Consider the following 24816-nt stretch of genomic DNA (forward strand, 5'->3'; position numbering starts at 1 on the left):
TATTTAGAATGAGACTGGTTTTGGAAACAATATATTCATTAAAGATGTCCTTTAGAATATTATAAGCTCTTGATTAAAAACTAGAGTTAAGAAATTCAAACTGAATTCATTAAACAGTCTTCACATTGATGACTTTCCCTTTTATTTCAGTTCTTAGGTTTAGATGACTCTCGTCTATAGAAAAACACTTGGCAAAGTCGAATTACAACAATAAAAATGTAGCCTTTGGTACACAATGCATACTTGTAATCTGGTGATGTTGCAAATTATAATTTATACTGGTTTTGACAAGGAGTCTATGAAATTTACTTGAATTGGCCGCTTTTCAGTTCTTAAAAATGATTCAAATATTTTCCTGTTATGACTTACCCCCTCTTTCCATCACAGACATCACCTCTGAAATCTTAAGAGATGTGTTAAATTATGCTAGTGTCTTCAGCAGTCAACTCACAATACTTACCGCTTCTGCGTTAAAATTTGTCAAACTCAAGTATTAAAGAAAAATGTCACAAATAAGAGGCTTTTTGCCTTGCAATATTTTCACGGTAATAGGAACTTGCCAATATTTTCATCATCTTGAAAGATCCCCCTTTTTATGCACTCCAGTTCAATGCTAGCTCTTTGAACATTCCACTGTTTAATAAGCATAAAATTCATTTTCAGATTTTGTTCCTGGAATTCAAGCACAGCAAAACCAAATGTTTTGCTCCTTAGCAGGCATATCCGTGACTTCAGGATTTGTTGGCAATCGTTAATAGAAAATGCTTCCACAGAATGAGTTCAAAAAGCTTGCATAGTGACAGCATCTACTAGGCTCCAACTCCTACTGCAAGCCAGAGCCATGGAAGATGGGAAGAAAAATGCTCTACAACAGCATGCATACTTAAAAATGCACATACAGTATGTGTAAATTACATACCAGGATAAATCTCTCCTTTCTCAGAGTTTCAATTTTGCTCTTCCTCTGTTCTTGCCCTTACCACTTTTATTCTATCCTTGCTTTTCCCTGTGTCCTTTAATTTGATTGTCTTTCACTCTTCCAACAGTTTTTTGTGATCCTATGCCCACTACACCCAGTCAACAAAAGCAGTCCTCCTCATTTCTGATGGGCAGAGGTGACACAAGCAGATTTCTGAACCACACCCACACTTTCTCACATCATACGTAGCATGGCTGTGCTTCAGAACAAAATTAGATGAAATGAGCAGCTTGGGAAGTTTATGTATGGAAGCTTTGCTTCTCCTTTCCCCCATACAGCACACACATGGTACATATTTACAAGAAGATACACATGCATATACACATATCCTTTCATATGTATTAGGTATCATAAAGTGTAAATTCATATTATTTTTTATAAAAGTGAATAATAACTAATTAAGCCATTGGCCAGACCATTTTAGCATTTGCGAAAGACAAAGGGTCATCCTCATGAGAAAGCACATTGGAATATGCTTGGATATAGAGGAGGATAGAGCTCCATCTGGGGAATAAAAGGAGTCATAAGAAATTCAGACAGCAAGGAAACGAGCCTAGAGAAAAAGGCTAGAAAAGACTATTTCAGGATGAAAGATGGTATTTACATTGAACTGTAAACTGAAATGTAAATTACCATTCTCTGAAACCACAGGAAGGGCGCATATGTTTAGTACTCCATTTCAGGGGAGCGATATCTGATAATGCTGTCATGTACAGAACTGGCATAATTAAATATTAAATTCAGTCAATTCCAGAATGCTGGAGGGGAAAAGCCTTAAACCCCAAAACATAAAAATAAAACAATGTAGTTTGCTATTGTACATATTTTGATGGTCTCCATTTTATCTTCAGTATTGACCAGAGCTGATTACATCCTCAGACCTAAAGGAACTTTAAAAAACAAAGTTATCACCAAATCCTATGCTATTAGTCACTTTTTTATCATCATAATACATACATTTAACACATGCAGGTTAGGGACTCTGTGACTTACAGCATCTTCGCTTTTACAAAGAGAATAAGGACTTTTTTTTTGCATGTACATGGAATATCATGGTAAAAACATGTACTTTGTTGGGAATAACTGGCTTGGGAGGCATCAATCACCTTTATACTTTCCCTGTTGACGTATGCAAGACGATGTTGAGGCTGACATGTTTCTAAGATGAGATGCATGTAAGGCAAGGATGCTGGCTGCCTCATTATTTTGACTAGGATATTCTGTAACATGCTTTCCTGAGGAAATTGCCTCAAGTACAAAGTGGAGATATATGTTGTATTTAATGTGAACCACCCATTAATTCAGTAAACTAAGAGAAACCATACTCTTAGCACAGTTGCATTCATAAACGTATCAGCAGATGGGAGAGGAAAAGAGAAAGATCTTTCTATCAGTGTTTTCTATACAACCTCCATGTTTGCTCTAGAATGAAAATCAGAATTATTCCTACCTTCATAGTGAGCATCTTCTTCCTTTTCATCATTTACTTACCTGATCTTTCCTGTTTAATTGCTGTGTTTCAGCAGATCTTTACAAGCATTATCTCTAAAACTTTTAGCATCATATACTAACACACAACCATTGCAAGAGCAGTGATTCAAAAAGAATGTGAAATCAACAGCGAGTGTAAATTAATGAAGCACTTTATCAATTTTTCCACTAAAGAGATTTTCTCAGTTCAAACCCCAAGGCATGAAATTCAAGTTTGACACTGCCACAGTTGGATTAAATTTTTCAGATGGTTGACTTGAAAAGAGGGATCTGATCTATACAGTCAGACAGACATGTAAGTCTGCAGTTAATTGAGCAAGTGTGAAGAGATGAGAGAGTAGCTTATTCTTTCATGAATATTTTACAAATCTAATATAAAGTAATAATTTTCAGAAATTCAAGGGTCCAAAATTTCCACAGAAATTTTCAGAAGAGTTTTCTTTCAAATAATTGGTATGGAAAAATCAAATTCTGAGAAAAACTGCGAAGAAACTCATGTGAAATATTTTTTCTTAAAAGGATAAGTGAAGAAAGAAAAAGTTTCATATAAATTTTAAAAATACTGTCATTGCATCTCAATCCTTTAAAATATTTTAAGTACTTCAAATAAATTTATTCTGCTTTAAAGCTGATACTACAAGGCATAAATGAATCCTATGTACTGTAGCCTAATTATCAGTATTTGACTTTTGTAGCTCTACATCAAGGCTCCTGGTCAGTAAAGGATGTTTTCTTCTTTGCTAGAGAACAGGCATGAGAAGGGCTCTGTCCTGTGTACTGCCTTCTCTTCTGGAAATGGGGGTTGTTGTGGAGACAATTTGACAGCAGAAAAGAGAAAATTGTGGACGCAGACATAGAGAAACAGAATGTACTTTAAATGACAAATAGCTACCAATTTCTCCCCCATTGTTTTGAGAGAATGAGGGAGATGGAAAGGAGAGGGGAAGGTTAAGGGGATATTCCTCTTTGCCTTCAAATTTACAGAAAATTTATATTCCTAGTCCATATCAAGAATCATCTATTCTGAGCTGATAAATATCTGTGACTAGTTAGGTCAGCATGCATGGCAGCAATCTCGGCAGCAGATCTCAACATGCTTAAAACCTTCAGGAGGAACATTATCTTCAGGAGGAACATTATCTCTGAGCAAATTCTTTACTAACCAGAATTGAAAAAGCACACATAGATTTGGCTACAGTGCAAACTGCTTTGAAAAAGAATCCGACTGAAAACATTTCCTCCATGAAGTCAATGATAAATGATATGAGAGTAATTTCCTATTCTCTCGTACGCATTAAGAGCTTGCTTTGCATAGAAACTCAATTACATGCCCTGGAAAGTTCTCCCCACAACATCATGAAACAATGACATGATGATTAGAAGAAGAAAATCACAAACTGCACATAAACACACGAGAAACACCTTCATGCAGAGACTATGCAAGCAAGGGGGAAGGAGCACAACCAGGTTTCACAAAGCACACGGGAGCAAGACGTGAGAGTGACCGTCGGAAACTTTTCTATTGGCAAGAAAAGTTGATTCTCACCGTTCTGAACAAAATGGCTGAACTAAGAGCATCTGACTGGTTATGCCCAAATACCCTCCTCCTCATCCTAGCGGTGCAGAGGTGGCAATGGGAGAAAAGCCCCAGAGCAGCATGGGAATGAAATAAAGAGTTGGTTAGTATTTAAAGCACATATGTAAGTACAAATAGCAGTACAAAGCGTTTCATTCCTTATGCAATATTCTGAGCCACCTTGAGGCACAGCTTTCTTTGCTCTCTTGTAGGCTTTGTCAGCTTTTAAAATGCCCCTACGCAAAGGGAAAGTGCAATCAGACCCTCCTCCCACCCCCTCCTCCCTATTGCCCTCCCCTGCGAGGTCTTGGCATGAATTTCCTTAAATGTTTAAATTTTATCTTTTCTTTACATGTTATCTTTTCATTTCATCTGTGAATGCTATGCTGCATACATTTGCAAGCACGTACTACAGTTACGTTCTGGAAATGGCTTAATTTCTCTATAGACTTGCAGTGTAGAAACAACAGATATTCTAACATTTCCTCCAAATTAAGATTAGGAAAGCCATTTAATTTGCAGTATTAACAACTGCACTCTTCCGAAGAAGGTAAGACCAACATTTTCCAAAAACATTGCAGAATATTCAAGCTAGTCAGTTCTTTATTTATCATCTGGAGGAGGGTATTAAAACAAGATGCAAAAGGAAGTTGCTTTGAAAATGAGAATTTTTGTGTTCATTCCTTTGTATATACCCCTTCTTGTCTTCTGATACAGACATTAAAAGAGATTTTTAAAGGTCTATTTTTGCAAGGTGAATATGTAATTGTTTTTTGCCATTTTCCTCTGTACCTTACTCATAATTTCTGCGTATCACTAGGTTGGTGCTTAGAGGTCTAGAGTGAGATTCCTTCCTTCAGATCTCAACAATTTCTAGATGAGCCAGAGGGCAAAGAGGAGTGCCAAACATTCCTTCACTTTGTCAAGGCAGTGATTAATAATTGCTAATATTTTAATTAAACTGGAATGGATGAGATTACAACATGGGATATGCAATTACGTTGGCATTTTCTGTGTTACCCAAGGGATAGGTAATCTCTCTGATAGTTATCAAGCACACGGCTGTGCTTTGTAAATGACACAGGAGGCTCCTCACTGCCTTGGAGATGGTAAATTGATTTTCCTTCAGTTCACGGCCCATTGAGTTTGCGAGGGAGCAGTCTGTGCTCATTTGGCACAGAGGCCAGGATTTCCTCATGGGAAATGAAGGGAACTGCTCGTATGCAATCCATAGATCAGAAAGCCGATCCTGGAGCATGGTTTCCTGCTACTGAAGACAAGAAACAGTCCTGGACATTCCACACACTCAAGCAATAAACCCGAGTTACTAAAATCTGAATATGCCAGACAGGACTCCAATCGTGCATTTTAAGAGAGTAACGTTTCTTTCTTCCCTTTCATTGTCTGCCCCCTCTTCTCCACCCACTTAATAACAGCTTGGCACCGGGAACTGTTTGTTCACATTTCAGGAGTTTTCAACAAAGCCGACACAACAGCAACATCCATTTCTGCTTTATAACTGCAATCTGGAATGCTATTTTTGTTCCAAGGTACTGCAAGCATGTCAGGGAGAACTACATACGACTCAAAATAATTAGCCCCCATAGTAAAAATTACTTTAAAAGTGAAAAAGAGAGACACATTACCTGGTCAGGGGAGGGCTTGTGGTTGGTTTGGTTGGAATGGGATGAGGATTTGAGGTGGTCATCCTCGTAGTTGTCAGCCATCAGCTTCATACGGTTCTGAGTCTATTAAAAAAAAAAAAAAAAAAGAAGAATCTCTATTTACCTTCTAAAGTGATCATAGGGACTAAAGCGACTAGGGTATTTACACTATCCTGTATATCCAAAATCCATACATGGAAAAAAATAAGACATATGCATAAAACATTAGTAGGTATTACTGTAGAGAATTGGTAAAAACTGGGAGACACATTCCAACCACTTTACTTTGAGGTTAAATTAGTTTTGCAATTAAGTGGCTCACCTGACTTGTACCTACTAAAACTTGTGCTGTACATGTGTGTACAAAGAAACTAATTTCTTCTTATAGACCCTTGGGTTTAAGGTTGAAACACCAATTTGGAGAACAATTCATTGAAAACATCAGTTAGATGTCCCTAAGTCAGTTAAAAAAACCAAACCAAAACAAAAAAGAAATCAGTTTTTAAAAAAAGAGTAAACAAGCTGAAAATAGGTTATTACTTAAGAAGTCCATCCAGTTTCAATATGCAAATCAGTCTGCAATTGATATACCAAAGAGTAGGAAAAGTCTGAGACTGGTCAGAAAAATGTGAATTATAGAAAAGCCTTCCTGTGAGGAAATTAAAGTTAATAAATAAGTCTTTGGGAAAAAAAGGTGACATAATAAAGATTTATAAAATTAAAAACTGCATACAGTCAAGCAAAGAATTAACAAAATATGAAACAAGTTTCTTAGCTTTTCTTCAACTTCTCAGGAAATTTTAAGTTCCAGAGGATTTATAATTTTTAAAAACACAAAATATAAAATAAATTGTGTAAGAATAAATGGAATACCTTACATTAACATTACCATTCTAGGTAAGCAATTGGAAAGAACATTAAAATACATGACATGACTGTCTGCAAAGGACAGTGTTAGTGAGATAAAGCCCTTTTAACATACTATCCTGAAATGAGGTCCCCAAGCACCTACAAACACACACACACAAACAAGGAAAGAAATCCACCTGGGCAAAATGTCCCACCTCTCCAGCAGGGCTTACAAAGACCATTCAGGCAGCAACAACACTCTAGGAGCAGCCTAGAGGGGACTACGAAAGAGAGCTGGGTCTAGGGTCTTGCAAAGTGAACTGTCGTCCCTGTGTCAGCGGCTTCACTTCAAGTTATCTGAGTGCCACTGTCATTGGGCACTCACACCTGGAGCAGAACCAAAATGGAGTGATGGCATTTCTCCCAGCTCATAAGGTAGACAAAGCCCCATTTTGAGCTTTGTGAAATCCTTGTATTCCAAAAAAATAAAAAGCCTAGCCAGACCTATGTTAGATATGATACACAGTAAATTACGTACAGCTAGACATATTAAATCATCAGAGATGCACTAAAATTAAATGTCTTAAATGAAAGCTCAAAGATCACTGTAAAAATGCCAGCTGTTGATTCAATCCCTTCATAACTGCATGGTTTCTTACTGAAAACTCTTAATTTTAATGAGCATCTTGAGGCTAGAGAATGCAGATTCTACTTGACTGTACTCAGATCATTATAGAGAAGGTCCAGGGTTTGAATCTGGATTTGATCTTATTTTGGACTAATTTAACAAAAGCTAATAGTAAATTGAGGTTAAGCAATAAGCAATTGAATCATACAAAATCTTTATATTGTTTGCTCTGTTTTGTCAAACAAGTTCTGAATTCCAAGTCTGACTCATCATTCATAAATCACTACTTGAAACATGCTACATTAATACTTAAACAACCAGTTTATTGTAAAGGCACTTTCTCCATATTTATTATTTTATTATATTTAAGGTTGGCTCTTTAACAATTTCTTCTTTGCAATGAGCACTATTGATTTTAAATGATTTCACATTTCTTTGGAAATCTTTGGTTTTGATAATAAATAATAACTTCTTACATGACTTTCAGTGTGTATGTGGAAAAAACCTATTAAAAAGCAGAAGTTTAGCAGAAAGTTAGTACAACACATTAACTTTTCTGAGAAAAAGTAGCTCTTCCCAGAGAGAGACAGCATGTTTTATGATACTGAATGAAAAAAAACTATTTCAGCACTAATACAGGAAGAGAAGAATATAAAGATTTATAAAACATTTACATCTAAACATTTAAAGCACAGTATCCCTCAAAGAAAATTCTGAAGTGGAATTGAAGAGGTTGCGTACTTCTGTCAGTTAACTTCAAGTAGAGTAACCTACTATTAATACTTGGCAGGAGGTATGAAAAGAGGCTGAGAGAACTGGGCTGGTTTAGCCCGAAAAAGAGGAGGCTTCTTTAATTACTTGATAGGAGGAAATAGAGAAGATGAAGCCACACTCTTCCTGGAGGGGACAGGACAAGAGATGACAGATGTAAACTGGAACACAGACAATTCTTGTTAGAGATCAGGAAAATTAATTTCATAACGAGGCTGATCAAACACCAGAACAGGCTGCCAAGAGGCTGCGACATCTCCATCCTTGCAGATACTGAAAATGTGACTGGACAAGGCCTTGAGCAAGCTGCTCTAGTTAGTGATGCTCTCAGCAGGTGGTTGGATGCAGAGGTCCACTCCAGTCTAAAATATGCTGCAATTGTTATTATTTGGGCTTTTCATCTTCAGATAATTTTATAGCTATCAAGGCTGGAGTTTTCAAAAGAAGAGGGAGCTAACTTCCAAAATTCCTCCTAGTTGCTAAATATGATTTAGCTGCTTAGCTCCATTACAGCCCTTTGAACATTTTAACCCAGAACAATCTCTGCAGCATCCCGATGATGACAATCAGACAGGATCAGTTCACCTAGAAGGACATTTTCTATGTTCCCCCTTTAATCCAACCTGACCTTCCACTGCTTCTGCTGTTAATCTAAGAGTGCATGTTTGTGCTATACAAGTCTTGGCAAGAAAACACCAAAATCAGTATTGTGATTTCACTACAGGAACTAATTTACACACGTGTCATTGGAATTAGGCAAAAATCAAGAGATGGAAGAAAAGCAGTTTATTTCCTGATTGATACCACTAAAAATCATTTTCCAACACTAAAATTCCAAGCAGTGTTGCAAATATAATATATAATATAACAATATTTTTCTAATTCTCTTTATGTCGAACATGGAAATAAAAAGCTTCTGCTTAGGACTGGAATACTAACTGACGAAATTCTAACTGGAAATTTTAAAAATAACTGGAAATACATGAACTCAGTTTCTCTCCTATTGCTCCCCTCCAGAAAAAAATGTTTGAAAGGATGGAAATTTCTAGAGCATATGGCTGTTGCAATGATTTAAAAACAAACCGTTTACTTTACTGTGGGGAACCACTCCAACATCCTGCAGTCCTGAACTGCTTTGTCATGGTGCTATTATACAATCCGTTCCCACCTTATGAGGTTATGGCTCAGATCCTAGGGCAAACATTTCAACATCACTGTAAAAAGTATGAACAACAAAGTGGTTTAACCACTGTGTCCTGTGAGAAAATAAATGAGACAAATTGGTTGTGTCAGGAGTGCTTTTGTCTAAAACCTCCAGAGCTTGTAAGCAGAACTAGGGATGATAAGAACCGGATGTCAGATCCAAACTCTGCTTAAAAAACAACATGCGCCATTACAGGTACCTTCTTCATGCATGTGCTGATAAAATGCTATAATGAAAAAAACAGGACAAAACTCCACAACTCAATAGGTTTCTTGATTTTTTTCCAGGAGGCTGCTTCTTTTTTTTTTTGACAGAACAGATTTTGTAACCTTATTCCTTGCCCTCCAATCACATCCCCCCCGCAGAACCCCGCACCTTGTCAAAGCCCTTAACAATGCTCTTTAGTCTCCCAATAATCACTGTGCAAAAGAACAGTCCCAAACCCTTTAGACTAGTGTCAATCCTCAAAATTACTGAAGAGCCATTGCACACTCTCAAGCTCCTAACTGAAAGCCAGGAATGACTGTGGAGAACTTGCCACAAGAGGTCTGCAGACCAGAGTCTGTGAACCGCAGCTCTAAAGCATAACATTTGCAAGGGTATTGTATCTAAAAAAACTCCAACTTCCTCCGGTTATATATTAGACTATACTCTAGTACTTATACTCTAGTACTATCAGATCTTGCCCACCCTCCCTTTTTTTTCCCCCAGAACTTCTGCAGTTGTCCTTTTGCCTCTCTGATACACTTATTCTTACTGCCCTTCTTGCTTCTCGTCATTATTTAACCCTGGCCTCTGCCCTATTCCTTGCTACAGCAGGCAGTTATATTAACAGAAAAAAGCACCAGAAGAAAATATGAGATAAACTTGTTTTAATCATAAATGTGACTAGTCAGCATCAGCACTTCTTTCAAACGCGCTCTCTTTTCTTTTGTTGTTTTGTGGTCCTGCAAGGATTCCACTATATTTTCACCATGCTCTTCCTGGTTATCATATAGTTTACTTCTGCCTGTATTCTATAATCACTAAATGTTTGGGTAAACAAGGAAATTACCATGGAGTAGACTATTTCTAACACAGCCAACACCTGAAAACTTTCATTCCAAACAGCACATGTATAATATTTTAGCTGCCAAAACTGTAGCCATGGTGAATTTTGTTTAAGAATCACTAAGTTCCTCCTTCATGGATGTACTGCTTCAAAGCACACTCTCACCTGTAGGTTCCTAAGAGTAAGTTATTTTACGTTCACTGCAGGCTACACTGGTAGCTTGTTTGTGCATCTCTACCCTAAAGACCAAATTAATAGATTTTATCATAGTTAAATTATTACATGAGAAAAAACAGAACTGATGCTGATGCACAAAGTGTAGGGGAAAGTCAGAGACACATTCTGGAATATAGCTGGCAAAACCCAGAGGAGTCCTACCCAGGTCTGACAAACTCTTTATAGTGGAATTCCACATATAAATTTGAAACCCACAGATTTAACTACAGACGTTGTTTATAATATATTTTAGAGAATGTTTTTATTTGAAAGCTTGCACTAAGTTGTATGTTATAATGAGAATACATACCTTTCTTAAGCATTTCTGGAGGATAGCTAGTGTTCTGGTAACCATTACCCTGGCAAGTTTTTGAAACCAAATTTTATTCGCAGGAATCACACATTTCTGTATCTCTAGACAGGACCTCTAATAAACAGCAGATACTAGCTCATAGGCTGTGCATGCTCTATATTAATCTAGTCTGCTTCATACTCTCATTGCAGTAACTTATTCAAAGAGTTCACATCAAATCTGTTTCTCCACCATGCAACACAGCAGAAACCTTCACATCAGTGACTACTTTCTCATTTTTTGTGAAATATTTGAGTAGGGTAATTTCTGGCTTTGCTAACCAGTCTAAACAAGCTTTATTAATCCTTTAATGTAGAGTTTAAAAAGCCCCACATTAAGTAAACATTAATATAATGACTGTACTTGTGACAAATGGGTATGTCGTGGAGACAGTGTGTCAGGGAGTTAAAGGAGTCATCCCATTTCAATCTGCGTTGAATGTTTCACTGGAAGCACACACATGCAAATGCAACAGTTTAGAAACCTTTTCACCACTAATAACATAGAAATATAATGGAGAAATTCAGGTGATTTTTTTTTTCTAAGTTGTGTGCCAAATTCAGTATCTCTGAAAATTATGCTCTTGCAAAGACTTTCAGATAGTCCTTTTCTATTTGCTGAAAACACACAGTGAGCCATACTCCCTGTAAATACCCAACCAGCTCCCTGCTGGAATCTGGCTGTCAGAAACACAGAGATAACCCCTCCTTGCCTGTTATTAGAATGTGATGCCCTGTGTAACTACCTTGAGTATATCTATACCTACCTTGAATACACACCTATCTTGAGTGTCTACCTACCTTAAGCAGAGGGTCTCTGAAAGATTGTTTCAAGTATTTTACTTTATGCCCCCTTCCCATTCATGACATTTAATGATCCGGGAGACATTTTTCAAATTTGTAAAGAGATGGTACATGCTGAGTTGTCACTTTTGTTTTTAAGGTTTAAAAGACACATCATTAGTTAGGTTTGGCTTTCCTTTTGGCTATGTTTAAGATTAGCAACTGAGATTCCTCTATTAGCAGCAAACAAACACAATGTTCAGCTGCATACGTACGAAAACCATTCAGGTTACTACAGTTGCGTACATCCTGGAGCTTGTGCTTTTGTGAGCCCAACAAAGAGCACGTGCAGCATGCAGCTGCTCTGGTTTGTCAAAGCCTGCAGGATTTAACACAGATTCTACCAGAGATACCGGCTTCTGCATCGACTGTTGGCAATGTTACAACAATGTTACATTATAAAGTGAAAGACTTTATCAGCCCACTTAATTTCTCTGTTTAATGATTTCATTTTTCTGTTCATCTCCCCACATGTGATAATTACAGAGAAACTTTGTTCTGGAGAATTCATATTCAAAAACCTTTGAACTAAACTAAAGGAGGCAGATCACTTAGATATGGAGTCCTCTCTGAGGCTTGACATATGTACCTATATGTGGATGGATTTAAAAAATAAACTTTGAACTGAAATTTTCCCTGTACAGGAATGCGTCTCTTGGAGCTTTATTAGTTCCTTAGGAGATGAACAAATAACTAACTACGGGTTTGCCTGATGACAAAGTTTATTGAAATCTATTGCTCTGAATCCTGTAGAGAAAACTAGCGACACAAAAGACAACCCAAATCAGATCTTGTGTTTGGGATTCCTTATTGTGTTATATCACATGAACATTATAGTATGTGTTCCTTTAGCTCTCTTGTACTCTCTCTAGAGATACGTCAAGCTGTGTTTAAGACTGACTGATCAGTGGTAACAGAACTGCCTTTCTCTTATTTCTTTCACAAGAGCTAGAATCTGCCCAGTCCCAGATTTAAAAGGAAAAAAAAATAATTTAAAAAATCCTTCCTTCTGTCATGGCTAACTTCTCGGAAGCAAACCAACTATGTTAGTTCTTTGGCATCTTTCCCACTGCATGTAAGGGTCTTAGGCAGAAAGCTCAGTAAGGTGTGTTTTCCTGTATCTCAAAGATGTCTGAGCAAGGGCTGGACTCTGAGAACATTTACCACCATATTGTAAACCTAATTTATACTGACTGGGTGGCCTATGCATCAAAAAAACCTTTCAGGCAAGATCAAAAGGACAAATGGCATCCTGTGACAACAGCCTCAAAGAATCCTGGATCCCTCACACTAGACAAAACCAAAAAAATTATTTACTGAAATTGATCTGAAGACAGCAACAGCAAGCAAAATGAGCTGCTGTTATAATTCTTAAGATGAAATAAGAGAACTGGTTATACTCCCTTCCAGTAGTGAGCATATAAAACCACTATACTCCAGGTTTAAAGCAAGCAGGTAAGTAGTTTTTGTGTTATGAGCCTGCCCTATGGTGCATTTTGTTAGGGCAAGTCTGATCTCAGTTCCACACCATGGCAGAGAAGAAGGGCCTTACTGCAGAATTTCCTGCCAGAGAATATAAGATCAGTATCTTTTGCTGCCACATGCCCTGAAAGCAGAAAAGACACGTTTATTTAAATTAGCTTAACAGCAACTGGTTTTTGCTAAATCACGCTGCTACATCCACCCTCCATCTATTGTGCCATCTTCATTACTTCTTTCATCAGTTAAGAACTGATTTCTTTTGCAGACAGCATGGCTACCCTTGAAGACCATAGGAGTCCACTTTATTACCCATTTTATGCTGGCTAATGAAATCTGCGTGCTTTGGATTTGTATTCTACATCTTCTAAGCATGGCCTTCAACCCTACAATAATCTCTTTCTCCAGCCTGCCTCCCCCATGGTGTCTCCAGGCAAGAGTCAGCTGGGACCAGTGTGAAAGTATGTATGTTCTGAATGGCCAGCCATATGCGTATGTTACAGCCAAACAAAATATATCACGGCTCAATTCTTCTTGCCTTTCCCTGTGTGGGAGCACTACTTCGGTCTTTTTTCGCCTCTGCCCAGCTGTGGATGTTAATTAAGTTCCTACAAGTTACACAATCTTTGAGACTTCTTTCCCTCTGTCAAATTTGGTTGAAAATGGTCAATAAATCGAAAGTTACTTGGTGGGAACTACAGCTCAGCTAAGCAGATGGATAGCACTGTCATTTAAACTCTTCTTTGGAGAACTTTAGGATAAAAACTGGTCCAAAATTTGTTTTGTCCAAGTTGTAAGAGTTGGGATGTAGTCTCTCAATATATCCTTGCATTAAAGGTTGCATAGAAGTGGAGTTTTTTGACAGTGTGCTCCATGCCTTTCTTTAAGATTCTGTGAGGCCGAATTGCTACAAATTCTCAAACGAACAGCAGCAAGCCTCTCATGTTTAGTTCACGCGTCTGCTGAATGTTTAATATATACATTTTATTCAGTCTTTTTAACCTACTTTGATACATACCACCAAGGACAACTCACCTGAACAAAAAAGTGAAATCCTACTTCTATAATAATGTGAAAGGAAATACCAGTCTTTGTCGTTGTCCTCATTACTCAAACTGTTGAAAACTCCTGATTGTACTTCTCCCCTTGCTCATTTTTCCCCTCTCACGGTGTGTTTGTGGGTCCAAGCTAAAAATTTCATCTTATATTTTATCAATTGAGAGAAAAACAAGCTGAAATGTACTTTGGAGCATAAACACTCCCTAAAAACTTCGATAGGTTGGTGATACGTGTATTTTACAAAGTAAAATGTAAAAGATATCTCAGGTTATGCTAATGTTGGAAATGCATTCCAACATTATAACGATCCTGTGATTACTTTAAACTTGTGCAATTTAAGCACCTGCATTAAGCACCAGAGATAAGGTTAGTCTTACAAAATCTATAAATATCTGAAGGCAAAACCCCTAAATTACCTACATCATATCCCATAGAACAGGCAAATATTTCTATCAAAAATAGAACAAGCTTTGTTTGACATAGTTGACGGGACTCCTTCTGTTTTGTTATGACTATTTACTGGAAATTTCTCCTTCCCTTTTCACTTCAGCTTCACTCCACACCCTGCTCATCTTACTCTCATCTACCCTACTCTGTCCCTCTTTCCTTTGTTATTCTATTTGGTTCTCCTTTCCAAAATAAATCCACTTGCATATGCTCAACTTCACAACTGCCTTAGTCACTCTGCTTTTGTCTCTTAGTCTTTCTCCTAGTCTGGAATCAGAAAGTTTCTCAGTCCAGTGATACCTATGAAAACTGATTCGCAAAATCTCATCTAGGAATTTATATACAACATACATCCTATTGTAAAATCTTAAAACCTAGTTGTGATCCCCTGCTTTGACAAAATCATTTGTAGACAACCTGCTCACATATATCTACATACACCTTTCCCAGCTGACGTAATTTGGAAGTTTTCAAATCTTTGTCTATTGTGACTATGTCTTTACAATAAATATAGTAAAAGAATTTCTTTATCCAGGTATTTTTATTTTTGGAAGGTATATACCAGTGTTTTTACCACAGCTCTTTTAGCCTTACATATTTTTATTGTTATATGACTCACCATTTCAATTGCATTTGCCTGCAGCTTCAAAGAGTTGTTAATAGCAACCCCCCTCTACACGTGCTGTTCTTGGCAAAAAAAGTAGTTATGTACAGATACAAATTCCTAGATGTTAAAGTGATGTGAGCTGCTCAGTATCATCTCAACACAGACTGTCTGTAACTGCCCAGAACCCAGCTCTGGGTGTATACACGAATGTGTCTGTGTCTACATGATATAAACAGTGTTGATAGCAACTTTTTAAAAAAAACACACAATGAAACCTCAAGACTATTTATGTGTGTTCTGAAATTAATTTTAAAAGCTGTTGCGTATAAAAGAGAAAGAAAACCAATATTATTCTTTTTCTGCCTCACTTTCATCTTTGAATCTAGGCAAAATCCTCCGCGGTAAGTGCTGGAGGGAAGAGCTGAAAGGGCATTTCCTTTGACAACCAACAGAGCTTTGCTACCCCAAACTACATTAAAGCTAAGAATTTTCTCTGTATGGCCAATTATTAGGGTTGACATCCACGTAGAAGAGCCCTGCCTCATAAGATCCATACAAACACACAGACATTACATTCCTGTCTGTCCACACCATCTGTGCGTGTGGTCTGCAGACACAGGATTCCTGTCCATCCACACTGTCCCTGTGTTTGGTCCACAGAGGCAGGATTCCTGCCCGAGCACACAGCAGCACATGTGCAGTACAGAGTTGGACAGATGATTCCTGTCCATTTGCCCTGCTCTTGCACGCAGTACACAAGCAAGGAGGATCACAATAAACCAACACTTTTTTTTTTTTTTCTCCTTCCTGCAGAGGTTGATTTTTCCTATTAAGGCTGTATCAAAGCTTAGATAACAGTACTAGCTGGAAAGACTGAAGAAACATTCAGGTTTCTACTGTATTTGTGCCAAAATTATTCTTACCAAGGAAAGAAGTTCTCTTCCTTTCTACAAAATTCATGGCACACAATGTGTGCCAGTTCGGTTAAGATGAATTTCTCTAAGGTGTCTGCATTTCAGACAGTATTCCTGTCATTGCCTGCTCTATTCCTAATCTGTTGTCTTTCTGTGATTTACATGATATTATGCCATTACATATGAGTAGAGGCCCACCCAATGGGCACCATAAAGCACACTGTAAAGCTTAGAAAAAAACCTTAGAAAATTCCATCTCTCCTATAGAACCACCAAAAGAAAAAGGGTTGTGGAACAAGATGAAAAAACAGCCAGTCATACCTCTGGTGTTTTTTCCTTAACAATCCTGTTACTGCAAAGCCATTAAAATTAGATAGGTGATGTCATATGTTAAAGAGCCCTGACAAAGGAGAGGAAGAAGTAGAGATGAATGAATAGAAGGACAGGGGCAACCTCAACTGATTTATTTGCAACTAGAAGACCTAGGTGGAAATAAGGAAGCCTTCATATTTTTTAAGCCTCTTTGTATCATAAACCAGATTGCTGGCTGACAATGGAGAAGGACTAGCTTGTTTTGGTAATCAGGAAAGGGGGGAAGAGAGGAGGAAGGGACATCAAGAAATCTTTTCATCATCTGATAGTGATGAAAAGGATAGAGATGGACAATAAGGAACTAGTCTTAGTCTGCACTTCCCAATCTGTGGATCCTTCCCACCAAATCTGTGAATCCTTCTTTTTCCAGTCCAGAAAAACATACTGATATCTTGCCTGTCTCTCTATGAGATATGGAAGAGACTTGAAAGGTGCACAAAATGAAGATCTGTGTGTATAAATAAATATATCTCCCCTTAAAAAAAAAAAAGAAGAAAAAACCTAGAATGAGAAGGTACAGTACTTTTTACTTCCACAGAGCAAATAAACCCAATGCAGTCTTCCAAGTTTTAAACAACTTATGTATGTGTGTGTTCTTAAGGTTCACTATATTGTGTTTATTATTTTGTCAACACCGTTAATGTCAGCAGTTAGCAGAAGTTTGGGTTGCTAGCTGTAATAAAGGAGGCGAAGCCAAGGTTATATCTACTAGTGTTTTGGAGATGGACGGCACACTGGCTTGGTATCAGAAATTACAGTTATGTTTCAGGTTAATGTGAAAAAAGTGAGAAGAGTAGAAGAGTCATTTCTTAAACTACTAAAAGGATTAAGTGTGGTATAACAGTGAAATTGAATGTTTAAAAAAGTTAAGTTTCCTCCTCCCAGTTAAAAATCCACTGTAAAAACTAGAGATACCTAGGTTGTTCAGATCCTAAGAAGAACTTGGCTGGAGTCAGCTGTGAGAGCTCCATTTATTTTTTGTTTACTCAACTACAGGAAATATTTGTATTCACACTAAGACAGACAGGAATTGGTGGTAAACAGAAAGAAAAAGAACAAAAGACTAAGTTCTGTGACTGTAAAGTTGTGCTCAACAAGAGAACAAAACCCCTAATAAAATGGCTACCCCTTAACCAGGGCTGTATTCAAGATAAAAGACTGTTACTTCCCCCAGGCACCACTACTGTGATCAGAGTCTAATTTATACTTGGAGACTAAAGCTTTACAGAAGTTAAAAGACTAATATTCACCTATACTATTGACAACCTAAAATTGTGCAACACGTTATTGCAAAAGTAAATTTACTCTTATTTGAAACTGAGGGTGCTTGACCAGCAAATTGATCTTATATCCACATGATAAATGTTTGATTATGCCAAGTAAAATCAGACAGTAATTTTTTGATAACTGAGTTTGAGACTTATTTTGTCTTTATGCACAATCTTGGACTAATCCCTAAAAGCATTTCTTGGTACTGAAAAGACTCAAACCTTTGGTACCACATTTAAGGCACAGAAGGGCAGACAGAAACCATTCCTTTATTTTGTGTTCAATATAGGTCCACTCAGAGACAGCAGAACACAACTGCCCTAAAGATGATCTGCCAAAATCACTACCTCATATTTGACAGCATCGTCTGCAGACCCCTGTTCAAGGGAGGGACTGGAAGCAGGGTGTCCATCAGTATCAACTTTCTCATCTTTATCTTTTGGAGCTGGCAGCTGTTACCAGAGTCCTCACAGCTTCCCAAGTTAGCAGCCAGCAGAAAAATCTCCATCCCCTCCCTACACACATTCACAAATGTCAAGTGGCAAAAACAATTACCTCTAGGGAAAAATTACACACCTTTTCTTTCGTTGTGAATATTTTTTCATCTTAGAAAAGGGGTGTAGGAAACAGCATGTACTTATTAAGGAGTAAAATGCATAGTTTATTCAGCACCAAAATATGTATAGTAATTTTTTTAAGACTTGGATTCTTTAGAACATAAACCCATGAATTTAACAGAACTGAGAGGAATCTGCAGCCATCAGCACCCGTCCATTTGCAAGAAGCTATCATAAGTAACTGACACCTAATTTCATAAATCTATGTCTCCTTTTGATAAACCTGATATACTATCCTATCAATTTCCACAACATGGTATGTAAATTAGTGAAGGGTTAGTATCAAGAAACTAGTCCTAACTGACAGCATATATCTTAGATTTCAAACTGCAACATGAAACTTCTATTTTCCCCTGCATTACCTATTCATTAACCTGAGATATGGTGTACTAGACTAGGCTCAATCAGATTGTTTCAAAAAAGGGAAATTATTTTCAGAATTCTAAGGAGCTTAATACAGTGGATGAGAAAAATATCTGTAGACTGAGAGGCATTTCAGTGCATAAGCTCAAAAATACCTGAGACCACTGTTCATCAACAGCTCACTATTTGCTGAAGCTGAAGTTCATTCTGTACAGTTAAGACTTAATTTTTCCATTATCAACTTTTAAGATGGTGAGGATTAAAATTCTCTATTGCAGACTATGTATTTTTCTCTTCTTAAGCAAAAAACCCACTGATTTATTATGTTACCCCCAAAATAACACAGTAAAATCCCAAACACGCAGTATATTCTATCTTACAGAGCATTACTTTTCATTACTTATTTCTAGGTGCACAATTCTTTCCATCATTCCTCCTTCAAGTAAAGAACACATCACTGACATATTAAGTCATACAACTGTTAATCTGTAATCTACTTGAAACTTTCTACATATTTTGTTTATGAAACCAATCAGTCACCTCATATCTCTGACTTCACCTTCTCCTTACACGTTTTTGGAACACACCTTGCATCGTCTATCACCTCACCAGTTACAGAACTTCCACAAATTAAAACCAATACTAAAGCTGGTAAAACGCTCAGCTTTCTGACACTACCTTTCTACTGACTATCAATATGTGAATTGCTTTTTATATAAGATAGTTGTTAAAGTCACAGGTTCTTTAGGCTTTTCATCCAAAGAGAAGTAACCACAAATAAAGTCTTACTTTATAGCTTTAGTGTGAAACTGTTTAGTGCGTTTTGTGTTCCCTGGGGAATAAGGCCAATAAATGTAGGAACAGATAAGCATAATCAACTAAGTTAGCACATTTTGAATGGAGATGAGGTAAAGGGACACTTTTGTGTCTTCTAGAGAATTGTGAGTGCCAGGTAAAACAGCCCAAATGATCAGGAATAATTTAGTATAGAAAAAGCTGCATCCCATCAATGAAATATCAGCAAGGATGGTTACACACTCATCTTGGAAAATCACAGTATTTTTACTGAGTTCAAACAAGTCATTCAAAATCTTCCTGTATCTGAAAATTCGGTGTGAAATTCCTGTTTCTTCACAACAAAATAAATTCACGGGTTTATCTCATCAAGATTATTTACATGTTTAAGTGGAATCCTCTCTGTCACCAAAACTTCAGAGTTCCCTAAACAATGTGTCTAAATGACAAGATTTAAATGTAATCATAAACTCACTGTATTTTCCGGTCAGCCTTCAAACATCATCAATTCAGATACCAAAAGAGTGATGCCAAACCAACCCAGCCACAAGAACCGTTTGTCGGAAAGTCTCAAATACTTTACGCCTGAGGCACATCCTGCCGCTGGACAACAAACAGGGAGTAGATGTGTACGGGTCCTTCCCAACTACCCCACAAACCATAGAAGTTACACAAAAGAAGACGCGCCCATAATTTTATTCCTTGAACGAACAACTATTGGCAATCTTGAGCTCTTCTAAATCACTCTTTCTGAGCTTTTGCAACTATCTCATGAACACATCAGCTAACACAAAGACTGTCAGAAACTGAGGGAGGGGAACTGTTCTCAACATAAAATTTGGAGCACAGAAGTCTCATAGAAATAAATACATAAAGGCTCTGTTGGATGTATGTATTAAAAAGACCTGTTCTAATATAGTCTCTTTATTTAACTGAAAAACAGTGCCTATCAGATCAGTGGTTTGTGCCATGATAACTACAGAAAACCTCCATACGGTACAACTGCGATGTGAAATGACAGTGACTATATTTACATTGTACTAATGTCCAGAAATACTATTCACAGACTAAGGAATTATTATTTTTTAGCCACAAAATTACATTCCCTAGTGCAGTCTCCTGGAGAAACCAAGCTCACCCAGTGTTCTTAACTCTTTAATACCGCTAACAAGCCTGGTCCTCCCAGTGTAGGCTTAACAACTTTAACTGATATCGAACACCAGCAGGTTGGTTGTCACTTACAGAAATGGGATACAGGGTGTCTCAACTGCTAACCTAGACTTGTCCAGCAATCCTGATTTTCTAGTCAGGGACAACGTTACTTAAATAACTTAGTATAGGAGTTCATAATCCTTGAATGAGAGATACTGTAAATGTGGCAGTAGATGATGTCAGTAACTATCCAATTAATTCACATTTATTTGTGCAAAATTTTAGTGAATGAAAAAGCTGTAAAACCATAATATGAAAATCTTAATATAATCAATAAATGGAGGAATATTTCTAATAGACTGAAACAGGTTTTTGAAAACTGGGATCGAACTTGGGAAATATTAGTCCATAGAGTATTTTTTTAAATGTTACAAATGTCTAGAAAGGGTAGCAAGTACTGCATTGTCATCCAAGTTCCAAAGTACTTTTATAAACCTTAAAGCTCAATCTCTCAGTGAGGCAAAGAACCTTTCCCTTCAAGCAAACCTACAAAGCTGCCATTGCAATGCCCTAGAAACTACCGGCCAAGACACAAGTGAAGGCACAAACAGAAAGCAGACGTAGCTGTTTACAGTGGGGCCAACAGGCAGTTCCCTTCTCCGACATTATGAGTCCAGCGACAGCAAGGAGCTCACTTGAACATACATTATTATTTAGTAATACAAGAGGCAGAAGGTAAAGGTAAAAGGAGGAGGGAGAGGGGAACAAGAGTATAAGTAATACCACGGGAAGATGAAATGCTGCCCCAGAAAAGACTGCTGACGTTGCACTGAGTGCTGTTACTGCGGTAATCGATGATTAAAAATGATGGGAAAAAAGTCTGGAGCACATGGCAGGGAGAAGGTGCTTTCTTTTAATCTGCGAGGGCTTCTTGTGCTGTACTTCAGGAAGCAGTGTTCAAGGGCATGACAAAGCCTCTCTTTCTGTGCCTGCTCAGCTGCTGTCAGGGTGCTGGGGTCTGCTCCTGGCAGAGATCCGCCCTTGACAGAAACACTCACTGAGGAGCAAAGCCTGGCAAAACAAGCAGCGCTGTGATTAATAATCTGGGTGGATTACAGGCCTTCAGCAAAAGCCACGATGCTTAAATTTGACAGCTGGCAAGGCTTGATGAGAGCCAATTAGTGGATATATATTCACTTCAGCCAGAAGTTTCTTCTGTTTCTAGTCCAATAGGTTCCTGAATAGGAAGTGTACAGAGTGATTTCCCCCACTTCTGCCTGCTCACATGTATGCCAGCTACACTGTCAGTACAGCTAAGAATACAGTATAAAAACTACATGTTTTGGAACCTTTGTATATTAAAGCCAGTAGATTCAAATTTTGTAAAGCTGCATTTGAACCTACAGATAGTGGTGGTACAAGAACCTGAAAAAAGATGACTTTACACTGACTCTACATACCACACAGTGTGTAAATGAGGCTGCGACTGCACTATTTAGGTAACAAGTCCACTACAAGTGACAATAGTTCTCAAAATGCTTCACTATTCCTTGAAAATTTCCTGGCAAAGTACATCAATCTGTCTGTTGCTGTTTTGAATAGGTTAACCTGTCATTCAGAGAATACCAGAATTCAGAGTACCTTCTGTTCTGCCCAATACATGCAGGAACCTCTGACATGCAAGTCCCCCTCAAACTCGTCTGTCTGTTCTTAACTTTCTTATCACATAGGTTTTCTTTCTCCACTTTTGCATCTATGTCCACCCTTGCTAGTGCAAGTATGTGAGTACTGTGGTAAAGAGCTCAATAAACAAAGATGGATTCAAGTGCCCTGAATCTCATCACTTGTTTCAAACATTAACTTTTACTTTGTTTTCTCAGCTATAAAGAAGCCAACACCACCACACTCAGACAACTTAAATACATCTTCCTAGACTTCCCAAGTCCCCTTCTGTCAGTGGTTTGAGAAGTACCTCCACTCATTAAACTTCAGTGGGCACCATCGCACTGCTGGGACCTCTCAGATGCTCTCAGAGAACAACGATCGTTCTGTCACAGAAATAGCGTGACATTCAGCAATTACCTGCAGTGATTGTATCCATGTCACCTGAAGAAGAAATTAGTTTGCTAATAGGGTAATCACTCTCATCAGACATGGTTTCAAATCAGGGCAGCTAAGGCAAAAGACTAACTGCATGCCTCACAGAATCTGTATTATTTCATCAGGCAGGGTGGTAATAAAAACTGCCAGAAGTGTGGTCATGATGATACAGCTCCACGGCAGTAAGAGGAAAACGCTTGCCTGTCAGTCTCCTTTGTCCTGTTTTACATTCTCCTGTTACAAAGAGAAATGACTCCAACCAGTGGAACTTCACTTTGGAAAAGTTCACAGCAGAGGAGTGTCAGGTATCAGTGTGCGGGGTTTCCAGGGAAACAAGTAACAGTGGAAAAATAGCATTTTCAGGGGGAGAAGCTATTCTGGAATCTAAAATTCTTTCCTCTTCCTCATGATCCCATGAACCACATTTACTCGAGAAACAAATCTTTGCAGTACCTTGGCCTCATAAGGAAAGCCAGCCAAAACCTTTGCAGGGAAGAAGCACAAAGTAGCACAGAGAAAACAGCTTTGGGACATGCATGGCTAGATGAAATATATATTAAATATGGCATAAATGCTAACTATTAATACTACTAGTCATCACCAAATAATTCCTCTCAAGTTATGGGAATGGTAAATAACAGCCCCTCAAATTCATGCTGGCCCACAGAGGAAGGAATGATCATGATGAGGACATAGAAGGGAACAACAGGTATTAAAGATTCCTCTGAATGGCAAGCAAGCTGACTACATAACCCATACTTTGAATAGCATGAAGTTTCTTATCTCCCTTCACTAAAACAGAAAGGAGCAATTTTCACTACGTTAAGTATAAGCAAACAGCAAGAGTGTACATGGCAAGAACAGGAAAGGTGAGGGACCGTACTAAGGGACAAAAAGTAGACATTAGAAATGTACATTAGAATGAAAAGGAGGCTGAAGACAAAGGTTGATCTTCTACTCAGTCAAAAGTGAAAGCCATCAAAAAATAAAGCCAAGAAGCTCAAAGTGCTCATGCCTTTTCTGTGTCAGTCTTCACTAAAAACTGTACGCAGGTGACTAACAAAATTTATTTCAATACTCAATATCATTTTAGGTCAGAAAAGGAAAAGAACAAATGAGATGTCAAAAAAAAAAATCAGATGTCTTCAAATTTTCTAGCTCTGACTATACTATACTAGGAAAGAGTTTACTATAATGAAAGCTATTAATGGTTATTTTTGGGAACCTGTGGGAACTGGTGAGGTTTTGGAAGACTCCATTAAAGTTTCTGACACTGTCTCACATAACATGCTCATGAACAAGTTCAGCTAAGGAAAGGCCTCATTTTGAGCTTTGTCCAGTTTCACATACCACGCTTGGAGAAAGCAAAAGACAAATCAAATAAAATCTAAGAAAGAACAACTGGAATGATCAGATATCTAGAAAACAAGACACATGAAAACTGGAAGAACTGAGACTGCCTGGTTTAGAGAATTACACAGAGGAAATGCCTCTGTGTAAACCAAAACGGTTGCTAAAAAGTGCAAAGAAATAGCCTTTTTTTTCTATGCCTATAACAGATAGAAAAACTAGTAATCAGCTTAAATTGCAGTAAGGGACATTACAGACGCACAATGACATTATAATGACAAAGACAGATGAGCCATAGAAAAGACTTCGGAAGACTGAAGGTCTCCTTCACTAATAGTCTTTAAGAACAGATTACAGGTATAATTGAATAAATCAAGTGGGTTACACAGAGCTCTGTCCTGAGCCCAGTACTATTCAGTACTTTTCATTAACAATCTGTGTGACAGAAGAAAACATATGTTTATGAAATATGTGGAGAAAGCTTAAGCTGGGTGCTTCTGCGAGCCTGCTAAAGTATAGGATCAAAACTCAACATGTTCTTAAAAGACTGAGGAACTGATCTGAAAATTACTTTTATTTAGGAAAAGGCAGCATAATAAAAACGTACCCAGTATTAATCTAACCTGGAGTCACACCAGTTAAAATGAAAATTTTGAGATCCCATCATCA

The 24816-nt window shown here is 37.7% G+C and overlaps 1 protein-coding gene across 3 annotated transcripts in view; it reads right to left on the minus strand.

Moving 5' to 3' along the window:
• The window catches only part of ERC1 (ELKS/RAB6-interacting/CAST family member 1), a 293596-nt gene that overhangs the window by 23194 nt on the left and 245586 nt on the right, over positions 1-24816 (minus strand). For 2 of the 3 annotated variants that reach the window (XM_050909774.1, XM_050909763.1), the window contains one exon: positions 5693-5794. In XM_050909774.1, coding sequence (XP_050765731.1) covers positions 5693-5794 — 102 coding nt within the window. Of the gene's footprint in view, positions 1-4056; positions 4084-5692; positions 5795-24816 lie in introns of those variants that run through there. The other variant, XM_050909781.1, reaches the window with a different exon arrangement.

Source organism: Gymnogyps californianus, chromosome 1, assembly GCF_018139145.2.
Source record: "Gymnogyps californianus isolate 813 chromosome 1, ASM1813914v2, whole genome shotgun sequence".
NCBI classification, from domain to species: domain Eukaryota; kingdom Metazoa; phylum Chordata; class Aves; order Accipitriformes; family Cathartidae; genus Gymnogyps; species Gymnogyps californianus.